Genomic DNA, 22,970 nt, shown 5'->3' on the forward strand with positions numbered 1-22,970 from the left:
AGGAACTGCATTAGTTTATAAAGATCTCAATTACTCAAGAAAGATGGTATCAGATAAAAAGGCAAAAATTAACAAGCTAAAAGAACACTAAGTTGCCTTCATCTTCAGCATGCCCCAAAGAGGGAGGTAAAAAGTTTTCGAACCTGATTTATAAGATGTTAATACAAATCACAGTCCAGGCCTCCTAAACTTGGCATGGATCATACATTAAACACACATTTCTCTGGTTCTATAGCCTCAAATGAACCTTCGTGCCAAATGTCAGCTTGGTAAGTTTGATAAAATCTTATGAAAAATGGCAGGCTTTCAGACCCCTGGGCTCTCTCTTTGCTTTGAAGGAGTATTACAAAGAGCAGTTTCCAAGTAAAGACAAGTGGTGCTATAAAAGATCACTCAGTACTGTGGGAGCAGGGCAGAAAGGTAGGTCAGAAAGGAACACTGAAGTCCAAGTTTCAGCATAAGGCTTTGCTTAACTAAAGCAACTTCTGCTCACACTGTCCCCATATGCAGCTCACCTAGGAGAGGGCTCTCTGGATTTTTTTTCACAGCTTTCTGTTAAATCTCAGGTACAAAGTTGAAACTAAAAAGGTCTTATAAGATAAGCTAACATTTGTCAAGAGGCAGTTTCTCATCACCTGGCCATCATCCGGCCCCTCACACTCATGCTAATTAAAGTCACCATTACTTGGAACAAAAACGCCCACCCGAAGAAACTGATCCAGAGAATCAGAAGTAAACAATGGGTCTCTTACAGTTCTAAGATAATAGACATGTCATAAACCAGCCAATGACATATAATAGAGATAACTAAAAATGTTTTAGGTAATTTCAGTACCTTAGAATTAATATTTCCAAGGTTAACTGCAGAAACCAGGAACCAATTTGTATATAAAATACAACTTCGGGGCTCATGCCTGTAATCCCAGCACTTTGGGAGGCCGAGGCAGGTGGATCACTTGAGGCTAGGAGTTCAAGACCAGTGTCTGGCCTGGTGAAACCCTGTCTCTACCAAAAACACAAAAATCAGGGCCAGGTACGGTGGCTCACGCCTATAATCCCAGCACTTCAGGAGGCCAAGGCAGGTGGATCACATGAGGTCAGGAGTTTGAGACCAGCTTGATCAACATGGTGAAACCCCGTACTAAAAATAAAAAATAAAAAATAAAAAAAAATTAGCTGGGTGTGGTGGCACATGCCTGTAATCCCAACTACTCAGGAGGCTGAGGCAGGAGAATTGCTTGAATCTGGGAGGCAGAGGCTGCAGTGAGCCAAGATTGTGTCACTACACTCCAGCCTGGGCAACAAAAACTCTGTCTCAAAAAAAATAAAATTAAAACTTAAAAAAAAAAATACAGGCCGGGCGCGGTGGCTCAAGCCTGTAATCCCAGCACTTTGGGAGGCCGAGACGGGTGGATCACGAGGTCAGGAGATCGAGACCATAACACGGTGAAACCCCGTCTCTACTAAGAAATACAAAAAACTAGCCGGGCGAGGTGGCGGGCGCCTGTAGTCCCAGCTACTCGGGAGGCTGAGGCCGGAGAATGGCGTGAACCCAGGAGGCGGAGCTTGCAGTGAGCTGAGATCCGGCCACTGCACTCTAGCCTGGGCTACAGAGCCAGACTCCATCTCAAAAAAAAAAAAAAAAAAAAAAAAAAAAAAAACAACTTCACACACATAACATCACAAATATAACTGAAAAACAATACATCCAAATATGAATGGTAGTTACAGTATTATCAAGAGGGAATAGCTGGTTTTTATTTTTGTATACTTTGTAATCCACTTAGAATAAACAGGAATATGCATACATTGTTTGCATAAACGAAAAAGTTGTTTTGCTTTCTTTAAAAGATCATTTCATAAAATGCAGAAAATACCAAAGGGAAAACAATTTTTAATATTCTCCTGCCTCTTTCTGGACATTGTCATCCACACATTTGCCCAAGCAAAAACTGGGGTGTCATCCTTGGTCCTTTCCTGTTCCTTACTTCCCACACTCATCAATTTCAAGTCTCTTATAAGCATAACAACCAATTCTATCCCCATGGCCACCATCCTCATATAGGTTTGTAAGGTGGCCTCACTGCAACTGTCCTCAGGACTGCCCCTCCCCACCTCTCTACAATGCAGCTCTTCAGCCCATACCTCCTCCTCTACTAGGCAGACCTCGAAGCAGCACTCCACACTGAGAGTGCTTTTCACCTGCCCACTAGTTGATTCTATCTACTTTTGACATGTGGAAGGGATCTAAGATCCAAGGCATGGACAGGCACTTGCTGTCCATGTTGCTGTAGTGATCAAAACACAATAAGCACTTCTAAGAGGAAGATGAAAGAGACCTTTCTCATGATGAAAAGGACAGGGCCAAGCTGATTTATTCTGCCTCTCCTGACAACGTTCCCCAAAGGGGCAGAAACTGGGAGAAAACTATGTAAGCTGGTCTGAGGGCAGCGTTTCCTGTGATCTATACAGCTCTCAGTCAATGAACACCTCTGAAACATGCCACTGGGCAATTCAAGGATGAATCCTGTGCAAGTACTGCCTACCAGATTAGACTTCTCTCACATTATCCCAGAACCCCAAAGAGCCACAACTACTAGAAAGGGAGCCTGGCACAGGTAATGCAGGTGCCATCATCTCTCCTGTGGGCTGCCACAGCCTGTGCTTGTTGTGTCCAGATTAGAGCCTGTTTAGTGAATTCCCCTGTGGCAGCAAAAGTAATCTTTTCAGAACACAGGTCTGATCCTATCACCCCCCTGCTTACAACTCTGCCAGGACTCCCTGCCCTACATCCCCACAGCTGGCTCACAAGACCCCTTCTAACCTGGTTTTCTACCTGCCCCCCAACTCGAATGCTCAGTCATGGGAGGTACTTGCTCCCACAACTCTGCACCCACTCTACTGTCAAGATCCTATCCCAGGTCTACTGCCCGACCTGGGAAAGTTGACTGAAAAGGAAAAAAAAAAAAATCCTTCTCCCACTGGGCACCTCACTCCACCCCACCCCTTCACCCAGTCTATGCAGCTATCCTCAGGTCCCTCCTTCAAAGTCTGTCCCTCTGGGAAGTTTTCCCTGAGTGCCAACCACACTTCTCATCAGCTCCCGGGCCCTCAGTGGGTACAGGTTCTCTCCTACGTGCTCCCACCACAGTACCCTGGTACCATTCCTCACACTGAAAGGCAACTGCCTGCTTTCTTGTTGGATTCCAAACAGTAACTCCTCAAAGTGAAGGGCAGTACCCTGGAGGCTGTAATACTGCCAGCATACAGCATCATTCCCGACACACAGCTGATGTAGTCCATAATATGTATTAACAAGTGAATACAAGGAAAGATGGATAAGTTGATAGGAATATGACCGCAGTATCTGTGAGAGTCCAGGGAAAAAGGAACAAATAGTAACTTAGGAAAACCAAAATGCTTCCTGTTTGAACAGCCTTCATTTTACTACCAACCAACCAAAGTATCTCTAAGTGCTTTCAACTACACATCAGTAACCACGGAGTCAATAGCAAGCAGCATGCTTTTTTTGTGTGTGAAAATACGTAACTGAGCAATTTTTTTTTTTTTGAGATGGAGTCTTGCTCTGTTGCCCAGGCTGGAGTGCAGTGGCGCAACCTCGGATCACTGCAAGCTCCGCCTCCCGGGTTCATGCCATTCTCCTGCCTCCGCCCCCCAAGTAGCTGGGACTACAGGAGCCCGCCACCACGCCCAGCACATTTTTTGTATTTGTAGTAGAGACAGGGTTTCACCGTGTTAGCCAGGATGGTCTCGATCTCCTGACCTCGTGATCCGCCCACCTCGGCCTCCCAGAGTGCTGGGATTACAGGCGTGAGCCACCGCACCTAATCCATAACTGAGCAATTTTAAAAGGACTATCATAGACAGGAAGAATTTTCATACCTGGAAGATGACAGTGGTTACAGAGAGTTCACCTCCCTCAAATTCTGATCTTCAGTACCCCTAACTCGACTCTCTTCTCAAATCTCAGGTAAGGGAGATATCTGCTGAGTATAAAGCAATCTAATGCCAACTTTATACTATGTGTTTTTCTGCTTATGAAATCATATTTCCTTGTTTCATTTCTACTATAAACTTAAAGGGAAGGGTGGGGAGCTTCTGGTTATCTAAGAGAATAATTATTTAAGGAGGGAAAAAATTGTTTTGTTTTTTTTTTTGCAAACTACATATCATCCCTGATCAGGATGATCTATGATAATTTATTTTATATGTGACTTATTTTTAAAAGAAACAAACAAACTATAGTGAGATGACTTGAAGAGTAATAGACTTTTTAGAATTAGACCTCTAGATCACTAACAGCTGAAAGTTTAAGATTCAGAAATACTTGGAAACAAAAAATAAATGCAAATCAGAAGAATAAATACTAATTTCTAAAGTCTATTTTAACATGATATTAAACAGTTTCCATAAAAGAACATTTGAGCATGAACTGATGAGCTCCAGAAAGCAAATTCAACCCACAAATGAGTCCACTGTGTCTAATGTACATAGCCACATGCAGACCCAGGTTCCTCAATACATCCGATTTAAAAAGTATCTTTGGCCGGGAGTGGTGGCTCACACCTGTAATCCCAGCACTTTGGGAAGCCCAGGCAAGAGGATCACTTGAGGTCAGGAGTTCAAGACCACCCTGGCCAACATGGCAAAACCCATCTCTACTAAAAATACAAAAATTAGCCGGGTGTGGTAGCGTGCACCTGTAATCCCAGCTACAGGAGGTTGAGGTAGGAGAATCACTTGAACCCAGGAAGCAGACATTGCAGTGGGTTGAGGTTGCGCCACTGCACCCCAGCCTCGGTGACCACCAGACTCCGTCTCAAAAACTTAAATAAATAATAAAAAGTATCTTTGCTTGTCCTATTTTTACTGAAATGCCTCTTTGTATTACTTACTGGAATATAATAGATGCCCATCTTGGGGGTTTCATTGGCCGTCAGAAGCATGCCTAAAAATAAACACAATGAAAAAGGTCAACGCATAGGAAAAAGAAAGTACCCATTTCTATTTGCTTTCCATTCTGAAATGCCTGAGGAGCTTCTGTTAATCACTGAACCAAAAGTAAAGTATTTCCCACAAAATGTCACAACAAATTCCTAACTTTTGCAAAACAAATTCAAATTTTGCAGAACAAATTTGATTCCTAACTTTTATAAAACTGATTGCAAAACAAAATGTCTACATTTTGTTATAGTCTACACCAGAAAGTCCTAGAGGGACTCTAACAGCCCTGACTACAGCACAGTCACGCCCTCACAGGGAATTATAACAGACTGAACCAACCAGGCGGTTAATAATTGAGTCTCCTTAGGATCAGCATATAAGAAAGCAAAACTGAAGAAAGAGATAACTTTCTGGCATTCAATAAAGGACTCTCTATAACCCCAGGAGCAACCTATAAATACATTATTATTTGGTACTAAACTACTTAGTATCAAAGTATTCAAATGTCTCAGTTTTGTTCCCTTTTCTCTGCCATTTTTGCAACACACTCCTTCCCCAAGTGTTTTGAAGCAGTTCCAACATGGCAATATGCAAACATCAAAACTCCTCAGAACCCCTGCTCAGGACCAGACCACTGCACTTTAAATAAGACTGAAACCAGCAAGCCTTTGGCCAGTCCTTCATAATCATCTAGGCACTTTCACATATATTATCTTAGTGAACATGCAACAACCCTCTAAAAGAAGATATATCATCAGCCCTATTTTATTGATCAGAAAAAGAAAGCTCAGAGGGACTGATGCCCCAGTCATGAGGGAATGTTAAAGGCAAACTCAAGAGTTTCTGTTTTTAAATAAAGACTTCTACAGATCAGTCAAATAATAATTCATTTTACAAATCTATTTGTAAGATACAAGAGGAATCCATAGAGGGAAGACATTTAGATTATCAGATCACATAATGCTAAATGAATATACCAAATGTTAAGGGCAACGATTAGATTCTGTTTTTAAAAATATTTTTTGCTGCCTTTCCTTTCATTACACAAAAGTTTGTAAAAGTGATGATATCTGACTCTGTTACAGAAATGAAATGCTGAGTGAATAGAGTCAATTATCACTCAAGCAGGAACTCAATACTATCTTTTTTTTTTTTTTTTTTGAGACAGAGTCTTGCTCTGTCACCCAGGCTGGAGTGCAGTGGTGTGATTTTGGCTCACTGCAAGCTCCGCCTCCTGGGTTCACGCCATTTTCCTGCCTCAGCCTCCCGAGTAGCTGGGACTACAGGCGTCCGCCACCATGCCCAGCTAATTTTTGTATTTTTAGTAGAGAGGGGGTTTCGCCATGTTAGCCAGGATGGTCTTGATCTCCTGACCTCATGATCCGCCTGCCTCGGCCTCCCAAGGTGCTGGGATTACAGGTGTGAGCCACCGCACCTGGCCTCAATACTATCTTACCACGTCTTGCCCACAACTCAAAAGTGTGAGCTAGACCTGAACTGGGACCAACAGGTCACCAAAAATATATGCACACAAAACTCATAGACACACACACACACCCCCTGTAAAAACATCTAAAAGCACCTAACGAAGTCTAAAAAAGCAAGAATAATGTCTACATTAAACCAAAACAAAATCGGAGCTGTTTTGCATAGCTTGTAACCCCTGCACAATCTTTCATCTTAGCACTTCTTCTGGCCTTCCAAACAATGTTCACTGAGGTCATGATGGATGGAAACGGCCTCTACTGATTGTGCTTCCTAGGTCTCCACTAACAGCTCTGCTGAAAGATCTCCAGGAACCTTCAGACATAATTAAAGAAGCTCTGGGGATAGAAGCCCCATCTTTACTACCACAAGGAAGGTTCCTACTAAAGACCTCTCCTAAGCCTTCTCCACTGGCTCAACCCTGAACACTCAACAATGAACATTCCACAATGAAATACAACACCACCTACCAACAAACCACAGAAAGTGCTCTAATGTAATTACACAAAAAATTCAGACTGCACACAGCTAGATTGTTTTCTAAAACGGGGGAGGATCTCACATAGCCACATATGGCTAATGATATAAGGAGGTCTACTACGAAACTCAAGTGAGGAGGGTCAGGGCTGAAAGTAATTATGAATGAGAAAAAGAACATCATAGAGCCCAAAGAGTATGAGCAGCTTCTAACAAGTACAAACAGAAAAATAAACCGGTGAAAGCAAGTCTTAGTTCAGCAGAAATTAAGATGATCAAGGCAGAAGAAGAGAAGAGCATGAGCACCGTGGCAGGCAAGTCACATTATCAGCAAGTTACCTCCCTTGCTCAGGGCCACCACATAGCTAATAAGTAGAGCCACTGACAGTTGACCAATTCCAAAGCTCCATAACACGGGACTCTGACATTTCATCAACTAAGATAAAACTAAAAGACCTCTTGCATGATCAAATAAGAAACCATTTTTAAAAAGTCAGTATAAATACCACATGGCAAAGTGAAAGATGTGTTTAATACAATGTCAAACTAAAAAGCAAAAGGTAACCATAAGTACAGTGTGAGGACAACTTAAAACATATGAACACAGGATTAATATGGTTTCACTCATGAAGACAGTAATAGTATGTAATAGTACGTGTAAAGAGTTTGTGGCATTGAGGACTTTTTTCCTTTAAATTTATTTTAGTGTTGTTTATTATTGTTTCCACAATAAAACTATGCATTTTTAAAGGAAGGAAAAGATATCACCTAGAGTCAAAAGAACACATTTCCAATATGAACCAGTACACTATAGTGTCTAGTATGCAGTGTACTGTACACTGTAATAATACAATAAAAGAGAATTTGACAAAGTAGTGCCCTCCCCAGAAACATGCATGAATCAGTACTCATCTGCATGTGCTCTGGGGACTAAAGGACTCACTGAAGTTCACGACACAAACACAGTGCTCTACAGCTGCTCAAACTGTGTCCCCAGAGCCAGACTGCAAACTGTCACCAGGCCAGGAAATAAGCGCAGAAATTGAAAAGAAGCATTTAGAAACCTGCAGTTCAACACTGCAGTGACATCCAAACGTGTGATCATATTCCTAGTAATTCATTTGTATTGTATTTTACAGACATATCAAGGTACAGTGGATTAGAAACTTCGAAACAAAACAAAAAACCAAAATCCCGGTCTTCGCCAAACATGTTGGGAAGCGCTGCACAAAAACATATGGCATCAGTCACTGCCTCGAACAGCTCAGAGGAGACAGGCTGTGCACACAGAACTGTGCCAAAGGGGACTGGCAGGGGTGCTCCTGCCCTATATAGAACCTCAAATGAAAGTATGGGGCATTTGAGTTTACTATACAAGGCACCAAAGATATTTACAGATGACCCCAACAGTTCTCCACGTATTTAGAGGGCACTGATAGGGAATAAAAGACTTTTTCACATTTACCAGTAGAGGCAGTCTCCAACAGCCCTGTAAAGCAGGTGAGAATGCTGAGGTTGGGGAATTTCCACCACTATTAAGCCTGAATTGGGTCTTTCTTGAGCCCAGTGCCCACGTTCTTTTCTCTCTACCAAAGGTTCTGAAACCACCAATGCTGATTCCACAGGTCTGGAATGGGACTCAAGACACACGTAAGCTTTACAAGCTCCCCGTGTCGTGAATCTGATGCACACCCAAGTCATAGAGCCATGCAGTCTCTTCAAGTGCCCTGACCCGCATGGAGCAGCTGCTCACTGTACAGGTGGCCGGATGAGCCATACAAGCAGGGCCCTGAACAAGGCAGGAAGGCGGAACCATTTCCCAACATACTGAGCAGCCTTGGTATAAGAAAAATATTACAAAACCATAATCATGATTATGCTTCAATTACTCCAAAATGAGTAAGTGAAAAGAAAAAAGAAAGACAGTTTCAGCTTTTCTAAACTATGATTAAGCCCACAATGATTAAGCACAGACACAAAGAGTACAGCTGGAGGAAAAGGTGTGGGAAAGCAAGGAATAGCAGAGCGCATGAACCTGCCACACTCAGATCCAAGCCACAAAGAAGGGGCGCCTACTGGTCTTGCTTTGCTTGCTCTCTTATGAAAAATTATTTGGCTAGCTTTTCTACTCTTGATTAACCTCTTACGAGTTATTAGATAGTAACAGTCATTCGTTTGTCCAAAACATCATGCTTGGATTGTTAGTTTGCATCAACCTTACCCCTCTCGGATACTGTGACTATCTGGAGACCCCAGCAGCCTGCACATTACTCTTGCCCCAAATTTAATCTAAACTTAATTAAGTCTTTAGACTTAACTTCGATTTTAGAAAAAATACAGGGTAGAGGATCAAGTTAAACAACATCATGAGAAAAAAAAAATCACATAAATCGAGGATGAGGGATATTCTGAGACCACTGGCCTGATCTTTAAAAAGTCAACGTCATGGAGAAGAAAAGAAAAAGATGTGGGGGACTATTCTGGATTGAAAGAAACTAAAGATATACAATAGCTAAATGTAACACACAACCTCAGTTATATCCTGGTTCAAAAAAAAACAACAAAAAACAAAAACAAAAACAAAAAAACCCACACCTAACAAGGGCGTATGGAGAACAATTAGGAAAACCTGAAAATGGACTGGATGTAAGATAATATTAGAAAGAGGGCTGCCATTTTTATTAGGCACGATAAGGGACCTAATAATTTCAATGATTTTCAGGAGATCAATGCCACCCTCGGTGCAGGTAAGTGCCACCATGTCTGCAGCTGGCTTTTGAGTGATTCCACAAAGACACCAGAACAACCACAGAAGCACCGAGATAAATAAATCAGTTATGGTGAAGATAACAATAACAAACATTGGGGAGAGAATATAAAGATGTTCATTCTACCACTTTTTCAACTTTCCTGTATGTTTGAAAATTTTTTTTTTTTTTGAGAGAGTCTTGCTCTGTTGCCCAGGTTGGAGTGCAGTGGCATGATCTCGGCTCACTGCAACCTCCGCCTCCTGGTTTCAAGCAATTCTCCTGCCTCAGCCTCAGCCACGTTTGTATTTTTGGTAGAGACAGGGTTTCACTATGTTGGCCAGGCTAGTCTCGAACTCCTGACCTCAAATGATCTGGATGCCTCGGCCTCCCAAAGTACTAGGACTACAGGCGTGAGCCACTGCGCCTGGCCTGAAATTTTTCATAATTAAATACTGTGGATAAAGTGACCTTTTTTGTTTGTATTAGTAATATGGACCAGGGATCAGCAAACTGTCTCTGTAAAGGGCCGGGCAGTAAACACTTTAGGCTTTGCAGCCCACCTGGTCACTGTTAAAATTACTCACCTCTGCCACAGTGCTGCAAAAGCCACATGGACAATGTATAAACGAACAAGGGTGGCTGTGTTCACATAAAACTTTATGCTGAAAGACACTGAAATCTGAATTTCAGTCACAAAAATTTGAATTTCCATGTCATAAAATATTACTCTTCTTTGATTTTTTTTCCCCAACCATTTAAAAATGTAAAACCCATTCTTAACTCAAAGGCTGCAAACTACCAAGTGGTAGACTGGATTCGGCCTATAGGTCAGTTTGCCAAATAGACTTTTTAAAATGCAACTCATTAAGAATGTTTTCTGACCAAACTGTCAAACATTTCTTCATAAATATTACTGTAATAAGTAACTATTAAAATCACTGTGCTACAAATGCTTCTACAATTAAAATGTTATCAACATAATTTTTTTTTTTTGAGGTCTTGCTTTGTCACCCAGGCTGGAGTACAGTTAGTTTCGAGATCATAGCTCACTGTAAACTCAAACTCCTGGGCTCAAGCGATCCTCCTGCTTCGGCCCTCTGAGTATCTGGGACTACAGGCGTGTGCCACTGCTCCTGCTAATTTCTTTTATTTTTAGTAGACACAGGGTCTTGCTATGTTGACAAGGCTGGTCTTGAACTCCTGGACTGAAGTGATCCTCCTGCCTCAGGATTATAGGCACGATGGGATTATAGATGTGAGCCACTGCGCTAGGCCATAATAATCTTCATTAAATAAGTGTTCTTCCCAGAGAGAAACACTTCTAAATTTCATTAAAAACCATGTTTATTTTTACAATTTTTATGTCATTTTTAATGACAAATCATTTAAATTTTTATTGTAAGACCAGGGGAGAGCCCAGCGTGATGGTGCGCATCTACAGTCTCAGCTACTCAGGAGACCGAGGCAGGATCGCTTGAGCCCAGGGGTTCAAGGCTGCAGTGAGCTATAAATGTGCCACTACACTCCAGCTTAGGGGACAAAGTGAAACCCTGTCTCTAAAAAAATAAATACAGACCAAGCGAAAAAATAAAATCAGTATTCCAGAGATGTGTGGTTGAATTATCAGCACCCTCTCAATCCAATTTAAGTCTCTTCCTCAGCAGTTACCTGGGTAACAACACTCACTACTAACATCAGCCTCCCTCCTCTCCTTGTCCTTGTGATTCCAAACACTGTCATCACAGGTGGAATTTCAAGAATGGGTTCCTCAATAGTCTGAGCCTGAGTATTTCTCAGAAAGAGGCTTCTTTGCCAAGGAGTCTCGCCCTTTGTGGGTTAATAGATCTTTACAGCCATTAAAGGTGGGGGACAGATGCACAAAACTTGACCTGAGATATCAAGTTGACCACAAGAAGAGTCCAAACTCTAGCCCTGCCTCGTGGAGAAGCCGTTTGTGCATAGCAGCCTCGGGGTGGCAACAGATTGGCACTCATTTCACTCTCTGAGCCTCTACATTCTTCGTTACAATGGAAAAACTGAGGCAACCTACCAGCCTCAAAAATCCCCGCTACACTGGGCCAGGCACAAGCACTTTTTTTTTTTTTTTTTTTTTTTTTGGAAGGGGGTCTTGCTCTGTCGCCCAGGCTGGAGTGCAGTGGCGCGATCTCGGCTCAAGGTAAGCTCCGCTGTGGGTTCACACCATTCTCCTGCCTCCGCCTACCGGAGTAGCCGGGACTACAGGCACCCGCCACCATGCCTGGCTAATTTTTTGTATTTTTAGTAGAGATGGGGTTTCACCATGTTAGCCAGGATGGTCTCGATGTCCTGACCTCGTGATTCGCTTGCCTCGGCCTCCCAAAGTGTTAGGATTACAGGCGTGAGCCACTGCGCCCAGCCAGGCACAAGCACTATTAAACCTTACCAGCATCCTAAAGGGTTGAAGATCTCCCAGTTTAGACCAGCACTGTCCAATGGGAACAGCATGTGAGCCACATATGTGATTTAAAAATTTTTAGTAGCCACATTTAAAAAAATGTTAAAATTAATTTTATTTTACTAATCCAATATGTCTAAAATATGTTCATTTCAACATGTAATTAATAGAAAATTATTAATGATCTATTTTACATCCTTTTTTCACAGAATGTCTTTTAAATCCAATGTATATTTTATACTCACAGTACATGTCAATGCCCTTCAGTGGCTAGTGGTTACCAAACTGTACAGCCCAAGGTGAGACTGTCTTTCTCTCCCCACTCTCTGTGCCCTTCAAAGTGTCACTCCCCCAGTCGCACTACCCCTGCTCATCACCCTTACCCAGCCTCAGCTCCACCTGGTTTACTCACTTACCTACTTAGCCCAGACCCCAGTGCAGGTTATTTCAATACCCTAACTAGGACCCAGCATCCTCAGCTGCAATCTGTTCCTGAACTCACCAGAATTTTACTTTACTCCCATGATTATAATAAAATTCTCTCAACTACCACAGATGAAATGTAAATTATAAAGTCCAGTGTTTCTCATCTTTCTTGGGAGAGCAGTGTGTAATTAGAAACAGCATGGGCGGCTGGGCGCAGTGGCTCACGTCCGTAATCACAGGACTTAGGGAGGCCGAGGTAGGCAGATCACGAGGTCAGGAGTTCAAGACCAGCCTGACCAACATGGTGAAACCCTGTCTCTACAAAAAATACAAATATTAGCCGGGCGTGGTGGCGGGCGCCTGTAATCCCACCTACTTAGGAGGCTGAAGCAGGAGAATCGCTTGAATCCGGGAGGGGAAGTTTGCAGTGAGCCAAGATGGCACCACTGCACTCCAGCCGAGGGGACAGAGGGAGACTCTGTCTCAAAAAAAAAAAAAAAAAGAAAAACAGCATGGGCACCAGAATCAGGAAGGCTGGGTTCTAACTGAGGCTCTGCCACACACCACCTGGGTGACCAACCCTGAATGAATTACCCAATTTTTCTGACCCCTTAAGAGGTAAGAAAAAGCAGAAAGAAAGAAAACAGAAGGAATAAAAAGCCATGGACCACTGACTACACAGTTATAAAAGATGAAATAAGTTTGTATTATAGCATTCGTCATCCAGATTGATAACAGCAGCATGCAATCAAACTTAGTTTTTTCCTTCCTGCCCCAACGTCTGTAATCCTTAGTAGTTGCTGAGCAATGCCCACTGAATCTCTCCCATACTTCAACAACTGTGGGGCCTGGCACTGTCATTCTGTCCATTACTGCCCAGTTTCTCAGCTGGCTCCTCCCCATCATTCTCCCAAATGAACTGGCTCTTGCTCACTTCCTATCTCACTCCCGCTTTCCCTATCAGTCACCTCATTCATTCCCACCACTTCTGGGATAATCGCAAAACATTCTATCTACAGACCCACTTACACTGAGACCACATTTTCTACTGGACACCAGACATGCCTCCCAAGCACAAGTCTGCGGATCAATTCAGGGCTTGCCGCCTAAGAATCCACTGGGAAGTATGTTAAAAATACACATTTCTGGCCAGGCATGGTGGCTCACACCTATAGTCTCAGCATTTTGGGAAGCGGAGGCAGGCAGATCACTTGAGGTCAGGAGTTCAAGACCAGCCTGGCCAACACGGTAAAATCTCGTTTCTACTAAAAATACAAAATTTAGCCAGGCATGGTGGTGGCATGTGCCTGTAGTCCCATCTACTTGGGAGGCTGAGGCATGAGAATCACTTGAACCTAGGAGGAAAAGGTTGCAATGAGCAGAGATCGTGCCACTGCACTCCAATCTGGGTGATAGAGCGAGACTCCATCTCAAAAAAAAATAAAAAAACAACAAAACACACATTTCTAAGCCCTCTCCATAGATACTATGAGTCAGTACACCTAGCATAAGGTCAAGGGAGCTGTACCTTTAAAGCTGTGCAAATGATTTTGACGGGAAGCCAGACACTGCCAGATACTGCAACTGCCCATCACCTCCTAATCCTCACACGTTAGAAAAAGAAGCCATAATCTTTACAAACTTGCTCTCTCACCTGTGCTCCCCATCTCAGCTCAGAATATCAGTTACTTCTGGGTCACTTTTGTTCAAAACCAATCTACCCTTGGAACACAGGGTAGACCTGCCTCTGAAAGCACAGTCGGAACAAGTCCTCTCTGACTGCACATGGAGCCCAAGACATTCAGCACATCATGCCCAGCCCTCCACCACCTGCCACTCTCTGCCTCCCACTTCAGCCTTCCCAGAGCCACCACAGCTCAGGCACAGGACACTCCTCCCGGCCCCAACTGAGCCCTCTGTGCCCATCCTTTCTGGTCGTCTTGGACTGCTCTCCTACGAGAATCACCTCAGCTCCAACTCCACCTAACCAAACCTCACTCGGCGCTCCAGCTCAACGCAAAGCAAAACTTTCTCGCTGCTCTGCTCTCGGTGGTCAGGGTAAAAGCACTCTCTCTCCAGAAATCTGTCAAGGTACTCTTTGCACAAACGTGATAGGATTTCTCACACTCTGCCTTACTTCCCTCCATCAGGATGATCTGGGCACCTCTGTCCTCAGAGTAGAAACTGTTCTCAATTTTCTCCCATACTCTGAAATTCTTCACAGATTTGCCTTGAATGCATTATTAAATTTTGAAATCTAACATGTAAATTGCTGAATAGCATACAACGTAGAATTTATAAAACCTGTGGTTTCATGAGCCATCTGTGTATTATCAGGCAATCTAGCTTTCTCCAAATCTCTGCCCTCAATTTCCACACACTATTACTAATCACATAAAAGAGCTAAAGAGCACACCAAAATAGCACTTCACCTGCCTCCTACCTGTATGCTGTTACCACTTTCCACTAATAGCTGGGCGGGCTGAGCACTGAGTCATTAAGAGTGCCATTTTCTGAATCATCGACACCACTTCCTGCTCTTAATTCTTCTAAGTTAAATATCCAAGAATTGTGCTGACAAAGCCAAATTCTATCTTAAGAAATAAAATGGGTTTAAAACCTAAAAAAGTATAGCCTTTTTATTTGTCTCACTGAATGTTCACTACAGAATGCATACCTGAGTTGGGGTAGAGACAAACATCATTAAGGTCATGCTCTGGCTCCAAGGAAGTAAATATCTTTCCCTAAAAATAGCAAGCAAAAATGAATTATTAAAGGTTAAAGGACAACAACTTTTGGCAATGTCAAATAAACTGAAGCTGTAACTCAACCATCTACTCCTATGTAAAGAAATAAAATAGCCTAATTCAAATACAAAATTTAAATTCTTAAAAATCTTAGAGAATTTATCTTATCAATTTATCAAAAAATCCCATTTTATAGATGAAGAAACAGGCCTAGGGAGGAGAAGTGACCTGTCCAAAAAAAAAAAAGAAAAATTGCAACATTTTAAAGATAACGTCAACATGGGAAGAAAAGATGAAGTTTAAAATATGCATCAACTTAAAAAAAAATATTTCATAATCTGTGAAGCGTACCCAGTTTAACTTGTATTGAAAGAAATCAGAGGACGGCTGGGAGCTGTGGCTCACACCTGTAATACCAGCACTTTGGGAGGCTGAGATGTGTAGATCACTTGACGTCAGGAGTTCAAGACCAGCCTAACCAATATGGTGAAACCCGACTCTACTAAAAATACAAAAATTAGCCAGGCATGGTGGCCTGGGATCTAGTAATCCCAGCTACTACAGAGACTGAGGCAGGAGAATTGCTTGAACCCAGGAGGTGGAGATTGTAGTCAGCCAAGATAGCACGACTGCACTCCAGCCTCGGGTGACAGAGTGAGACTCCATCTCAAAAAAAAAAAAAAAAAAAGAAATCAGAGGAGAGAGATGGCCAGCATGGAAAATGAGGACAACACTGCCATGCCTGCACCGCAAGTTTTCGAGGAGGATTAAGTGAGACAACGGATATAAAATGAAATCCTTCAAATACTTAAGCGTTAGTTACTATGTAGTTAGGGCTAAACCATTTCTATTTTAAGTGTTGGGGGAAGAGTGTTCTATCTTTCAAAAATTAAGAGAAGGAAAGTAAAAGAAAAAGATGCTAAGAAGGTGGGTGTGGAAAAAGATGATGAGAAAGATAAACAAGGTAAGCAAGTCAGGCAAAACCAAGTAATGTGGGTGTTAGTCAAGAGGAAGTCTTTAGTCATAAGAAACAAAAAAAAATGCCAAAATAAAATTTACTGTAGCAATTACAGTGTGATGATTTCAAGAAGTGATGTTGAAAATTGCTGCCAGCTCTTGCATTTGTAACTCATTATGAGAAGTCTGACACTAGGATGGACTGAGTGCCCACGGCAAAAAAGAGCAGTGTCAGAGCACAGACAAGATGGTTTGTGTCCAATGAAGAACACAGCCAAGTCCTACCCCAAGACTAACAGTGAGACTCACACAGCTGCCTCCCGTTCTTCTCAAGTTCCTACTGAAAGAGGAAGGAAAAGAGGGGAAACCAGGAAGCGAGGGGAAAGGAATTAGAATGGTACAGAACAACAATGACAAAAAGGTGTCAAAGGTGATACTAATCCACACATTGGAAACTATGCAGAAGTTAAAGGGTATGGAAAGACACATCCAGACTGGTAATAGTCTTTCCCTTAGGCTGGATGAAAGCCAGGTCAAGGATAAATAACTTCTACTTTACCACTGTTTTATGAATTTTTAAGAATAAAAACATAAGCATTTGCAGTATTAAAAATAAATATTGTTTTAATGCCAATTAGTTTGAATTGCCAGAAAAACAGCAGAGAAAGGTCGGGTCTAAGATCACGAATCATCCTTAAAAAAGCCCTCAATATCCTCCAAACTCAAAGCCAGCAAAGCAGACAGCACAGACACTTCCCTGGGCAATCATCAGGGTAATTCTTCCAAGAATTTAGACAGACTGAAAGCCTGTCTTTTTCTTTATGTTCTTCTCTGTAACATAAACAAAGTCACCAGAACTTATGAATGAGGTGACGGCCTCAGGGATGTAGAACACACGTCTGGTCTCCAGGAGAGATCCAGAGAAAAAAGGAAAATAAGCCAAGGAAGACCCATACTTCAGGAATTAACAAAATGAAATTTAAACAACCAAAGTAACAGCCTAGAAAGCCAGAGACTCAACAGGCAGCTGAACTGTGAGGGGCTGTCTGTAGCATATGTGCCTGAGCACAGGCAGCCCCCACGGAATAGACTGGCACTTGCACTGAGGCACGAACTGCTGAGGCTGGTGGACCGTTCACCCAACTTCATCACAAATAAGTTTTTAAAAGTGATCTGTTTTTAAACTAAGAATGCTAAGTTTCTAATGAATTAAATGCAAAGAACTCTTAAAAGCATAGCTATACTGAATGCATTTTTCCCATTGATTTGATGAACTTTCTACTATTCTCTCAAAATACTTCGGTTTTAAAATGAAAAATGAAAAACAGAAGACAGATTAAAAACAGCAATACAGGATTTTGTTACATTTCAAACGACATTTAGAGCTGAGGAAAAGGAACATCAAAATATTCTTAAGAAATACAGCTTTTAAGGCCAGATGTGGTGGCTCACGCCTGTAATCCCAACACTTTAGGAGGTCGAGGCAGGCAGGATCATTTGAGGCCGGGAGTTCAAGACCAGCCTGGCCAACAAGATGAAACCTCATCGCTACTAAAAATACAAAAATTAGCTGGGCATGGTGGCGCAAGCCTGTAATCCCAGCTACTCCAAGGCTAAGCCATGAGAATTGCTTGAAACCAGGAGGCCGAAGTTACAGTGAGCTGAGATCACAGCAATGCACTCCAGCCTGGGCAACAGAGCAAAACTGTTTCAAAAAAAAGGAAAAGTATAAATTTGAGATATGTAACAACACAAACATGCATGGAAGGATAATTAGTGGCTCTTAAAACTTTTCCTACATCTGTGAGGGAATCTCGATATCTAGGGGGTTTCTCAGGTCATGGATCAACTTTTTTAAACCATGATTTTCTCTCCACCTAACTTAACATCTAAAATGGATGGCAGTTCTAGATAATCAGGAAAATTTCTTAACAGAAAGAAAGCAATCATGAGTATCTTCTCTATCCAAAAGTAACTGCCCTCCCACTAAGTTCCCAAATGGATATTCAGTATCTCTTTCTCAACAACCCACATAAAAAAGGCAATTGAGAGGAAAGGATCATTCGGAACACCTGCAAATAAAGAAGCAAGTAATTTCAACCAAAAATACATACGGAGTTCTTATTCCACATCTTGATAATTCGAGAGTCAGCAGACAAAATCAGATCTAATGAATCCTGGAAATGAATGGACTTAATGGGCAGCCCATACTGGTGATCTTTAACTAGCAATGGCTTATCAGATCGAAGGTCATATAATAAAACCTGAAAAAAAAAAATCAAAACCAAGTTATTTCTGTTTAAACAAACTAGACATTTTATCTTCAAACGAAATATTTATAAGTGAGAATAATGGCAGCCATTTTCTTCATTACTTTGTTATGAACACAATGAACACCCTTATTCAAGATGTTGAGATTTGAGATTCTCTCCAGAAAGATCTCTTAAATAATCCTTAAAGTATACATTTTATGAATTCAACCCCAAGGGTAATTTTTAAGAGTACTGAACATACTAAGAAAGGAACAAAAAATGAAATCCCATAAGAATTTGTTTAATTTGTTCAACAAATACATACTGAGGGCCTACATACCAGGCAGTGTCATAGCAACAGATATAAACAAAAATGAAAGACATAATTAGCAACAGTCCTAGTAGATTCAAGACAGGTGGTGGTAGCAAGGCTATGACTCCTTGGGAGAAGGGGAAATCTCTTCGGACCCCTGTCATTAGGGGCAAGGAAGCCTGGGGAAGCTCCCCTAGGATTAAGTCCCAGGTGACAGATCCCCTCCAGCCCATGATGACAGAGAAAGTTAATCTTCCAAGGCAGGGTTTCAGACCTCTTGCAGGGGGAGGCAAGTGTACAGGCTCTACCTTGAAGGAAAGAAAGAAGTACTCCTCGGACTAGCACTGCTAATGCATGTTCTGCTGACCACTCATGGCATGGGCTAAAGTTAACGATGCTATGTTTAAAAAACAAAAAAGCCTCCTTGAACACACGAATTTTGGAAATATTTATTAAACATATTTCTTGTCTGCAAGAATTCCTCAGTGCCTTTATTTAAAAAGCACTGAAATCCACTGTGAATCTTTAAGAGTAGAAGTCTGGCAGACTCCCAAGACTGTCTGACCACAGAATTCTGTTCCATAGACTCTGAGAAATGCTGTTCCAAACCACTAATGAGAGTACTTATGGCCAGGCCCAGTGGCTCACGCCTGTAATCCCCACACTTTGTGAGGCTGAGGTGGGAGGATCGCCTGAGCCCAGGAATTCAAGACCAGCTTGGGCAACACAGTGAGACTCTGTCTCTACAAAAAGTCAAAAACTTAGCCAGGTGTGGTGGTGCAGGCCTATCCCACTGCAGCTCCAAGTCCACAGCACCACAGACTGACCAAGGCAAGAGTCAAGATTTCTCAAGGTGCTAGAAGAATCCAGCATTAAGGCATATCCCCTGCTCTGGCTAAAATAGTATGGCCTCGTTTTGTGTTCCTATAGTATATTTCTCATGACACATACACACACCACTGAAATAAAAACTTAGGTGTGAAGTTTCCAAATTAAACATATTTACCTGCCCTGTGGATGTTCCAACTGCCATGGTCAAGGCACCATTAAATTTCAAAGCAGAGATTGTTGGTAAATTGTTTATCCTGAAAAGCAAAATATTCATGCTTCATGAATATATGGCCAAACCTCCTTCCAAGTGACAAGTTCATTATTAATCTTCACTTCAAATCTAATGGGGGAAAATCACATTTCTAGCCTTCTGTTTAAAAGGTAACTGCAGCCTGGTAAGATGACTCACACCTGTAATCCCAGCATTTTGGGAGGCTGAGGTGGGAAGATTTCTTGAGGCCAGGAATTCAAGACCAGCCTGGACGACACAGTGAGACACCATCTCTACAAAAAATTTAAAAAAAAAAAAAGCCAGTTGTGGTGACACACACCTGTTGTCCCAGCTGTTTGGGTAGCTGAGGCAAGAGACTGCTTGAGCCTGGGAGGTCGAAGCTGCAGTGAGCTGTTATTATTCCACTGTGCTCCAACTGGGACAACAGAGCAAGACCCTATCTCAAAAATAATAAGTAAATGGTAATTGTATTCAAACTTTCATAATCAAAATAAAATTACACTTTATATACAAAATGTAATCTACTTCTTTCTTCCATTTTAATTAAGCCAGAATAAGGTATTTACAGAAACATCCCCTTTTATATTTAAGAAGAAATAATTTTGTTTGGATATGGGTACACCATTTCCACTTTAAAATTAGCCAAGCTCAGCTAAAACAAAAGACTAATCCTCAAATGGGGACCCCAGAGCCTCTGAAAGTACCAAAGACAGAGTGAATGCTATGGCCACAACTCTAGAATATGCTTCTCAAATACCAATCAAGCCAATCAGCAGCAAAAGCAATGATCTCCAGTGGAAAGAGTGCTAGGCGATGAGTCAAATGTGGACAATATTGCTATCAATCCCATCGTCCACATGCCCTTGGCCCCGGACCTAGAGTCCTGGCTGTCGGCTCTTGTCATCATCAGATCTCTTCTGCCACCTAGAGCTTGAGCCTGTAACTGCACTGGGGCACCTATGGGAACCTTGAAGCCTCTTATCTACAGCAACTTTAGTCACTCGCTCTTCAAAGTACACTCAATCATTTCTTTCAGTACAGTGATAGATTTCTCTACTTATTCTTTTATCATTTTCTTCATATGTATTTTTTTGGAGACAGGGTTTCACTCCTGTCGCCCAGATTGGAGTGTAGTGGCATGATCTCAACTCACTGCAACCTCCACCTTCCGGTTCAAGCAATTCTGCTGCTTCAGCCTCCCAAGCAGCTGGGACTACAGGTGTGCGACACCACTCAAAGCTGATTTTTGTATTTTTTTTGTAGAGATGGGTTTTCACCATGTTGCCCAGGCTGGTATTGAACTCCTGACCTCAAGTGATCCACCCGCCTTGGCCTCCCAAAGTGCTGGGATTACAGGTGTCAGCCACCACACCTGGCCCATATATGTTATCGAGTTTTACAATTTTTGTTGTTATAAGAATGTTTTTCCATTTATAACCTTTCTAGCCGGATAGTGCTAATAAATAACAAGGTCACTGATTTTTGCACATTTTATGACCAATTTATTTAACTGTTATATTAGTTCTTATAGATTTTCAGTTATTCTCCTGAGTTTCCCAGGCACAGAAACTTATGTCATCTGGAAATGGCAGCCTGCTTCCCCTATCTTATTACCTTCTCATATTGTGTTGGTTCCACCTAGAACTGACAGCTTCTAAGGTTTGTAGGGAAAACAAAAACAAAAAAACTAAGCATTAAAAAAAATAAATAAAATTACCTAAAATCGAATCAGAAAAAAAACCCTAGTTTTAACATTCCGGTATACACCCAGGCTTCTTCCTGTGATTATGCTTGTGTTCACTGTTTTTCTGGTAACAAGGTGGCAACACTCTATAGGCAACGGTATGGTTTGCTTTTCCACTCACAGGCACATTTGGACCACCCTTCCCCAATAATAAATATGCTTCTGCAACATAATTCTTAAAGGCTGAATAACAGGTATGCCATTGATGAGTATTTTGTTCATCTGTAAAATAAATATAATAACAGTGCCTATAGCAAAGGGCTGTCATATTAAATAAGTTAATATATGTAAAGAACTTAGACCCAGTACCTGGCAAATAGAAAGCACTATCTGTTAGCTATTATTTCTGCTAAGCTTCATTTAATCAATATCTGCAGGTTCTTTCTAAGACTTATTGTTGGCAGGGCTGTGATGGACTGTCCAGGCTGAGGAGAGTGAGCAAATGCATGCTCTGGGCACACAGGCCTGAGGTTATGTTTTCTGTAGGGCAATTTAGCAATGTACCAAAAACCTTCAAAACATGTATGCTATTTACTCCAGAAATTCAGGTTCTAGGTATCTTTTCTTAGGAAATATCATAAAACTGTAAATGGATGTATAATAGTGAAAACTCTTCTGGTTGTTTTAAATGTAGGAATTAGGGAAACAGGAACAAGAAAATATTAAAAAAAACACTTGCTTCCTTCCACCTTAGAATTCAAAGCACACCTCTGTGGACTTTGTGGTGGACTCCTGGTTCTATCACTAGATCCTACAAAATCAGAATATAAATTCCTGCAGTGTAATTGTTTTAATAAAATTCTACAGCAACTAAAGAAACAAGACCTTCTGTACAGTATTTGGAAAGAAATTCTATCTGGCTTACTCACTAGTGAGCTTTTACAGGAGAAGATTTTTATGAAAAACAATCATGGAAAGTACAATTTCAGACACCCTTTAGCAATTTATTTGAATTTAATACAGATACATTACTGAAATCAAAAGTTGATGAAAACTGACATTGCAAATTAATTTCTACTTACTCTGAATCTGCTGTGACACTGTTTAAGGCGCAGTCTAACAGACCAACTCTATTTCGAGTTCTTGGGTCCCAGCACTCCACTCTACCCTATGCAAATGAAAAACAATTTAAAATAAAAGCTGTAGAAGGCCAGACACAGTGGCTCACGCTTGTAATCCCAGCACTTTGGGAGGCTGAGGCGGGCTGATCACCTGAGGCCAGGAGTTCGAGACCCAGTCTGACTAACATGGCGAAACCCTGTTTCTACCAAAAATACAAAAAATTAGCCAGGTATGTGGCACACACCTGTAATCCCAGCAACTCGGGAGGCTGAGGTAGAAGAACTGCTTGAACCCA

The 22,970-nt window shown here is 41.7% G+C and overlaps 1 protein-coding gene across 4 annotated transcripts in view; it reads right to left on the bottom strand.

Moving 5' to 3' along the window:
- Positions 1-22,970, bottom strand: part of NOL10 (nucleolar protein 10) — a 116,352-nt gene that overhangs the window by 67,886 nt on the left and 25,496 nt on the right. For all 4 annotated transcript variants that reach the window (XM_017947280.2, XM_003908272.5, XM_003908274.5 and 1 more), the window contains 5 exons: positions 22,636-22,721; positions 19,813-19,891; positions 18,356-18,505; positions 15,215-15,281; positions 4,917-4,969 (listed from right to left, as the gene is read on the bottom strand). In XM_017947280.2, coding sequence (XP_017802769.1) covers positions 4,917-4,969; positions 15,215-15,281; positions 18,356-18,505; positions 19,813-19,891; positions 22,636-22,721 — 435 coding nt within the window. The remainder of the gene's footprint in view (positions 1-4,916; positions 4,970-15,214; positions 15,282-18,355; positions 18,506-19,812; positions 19,892-22,635; positions 22,722-22,970) is intronic.

Source organism: Papio anubis, chromosome 14, assembly GCF_008728515.1.
Source record: "Papio anubis isolate 15944 chromosome 14, Panubis1.0, whole genome shotgun sequence".
NCBI lineage: Eukaryota > Metazoa > Chordata > Mammalia > Primates > Cercopithecidae > Papio > Papio anubis.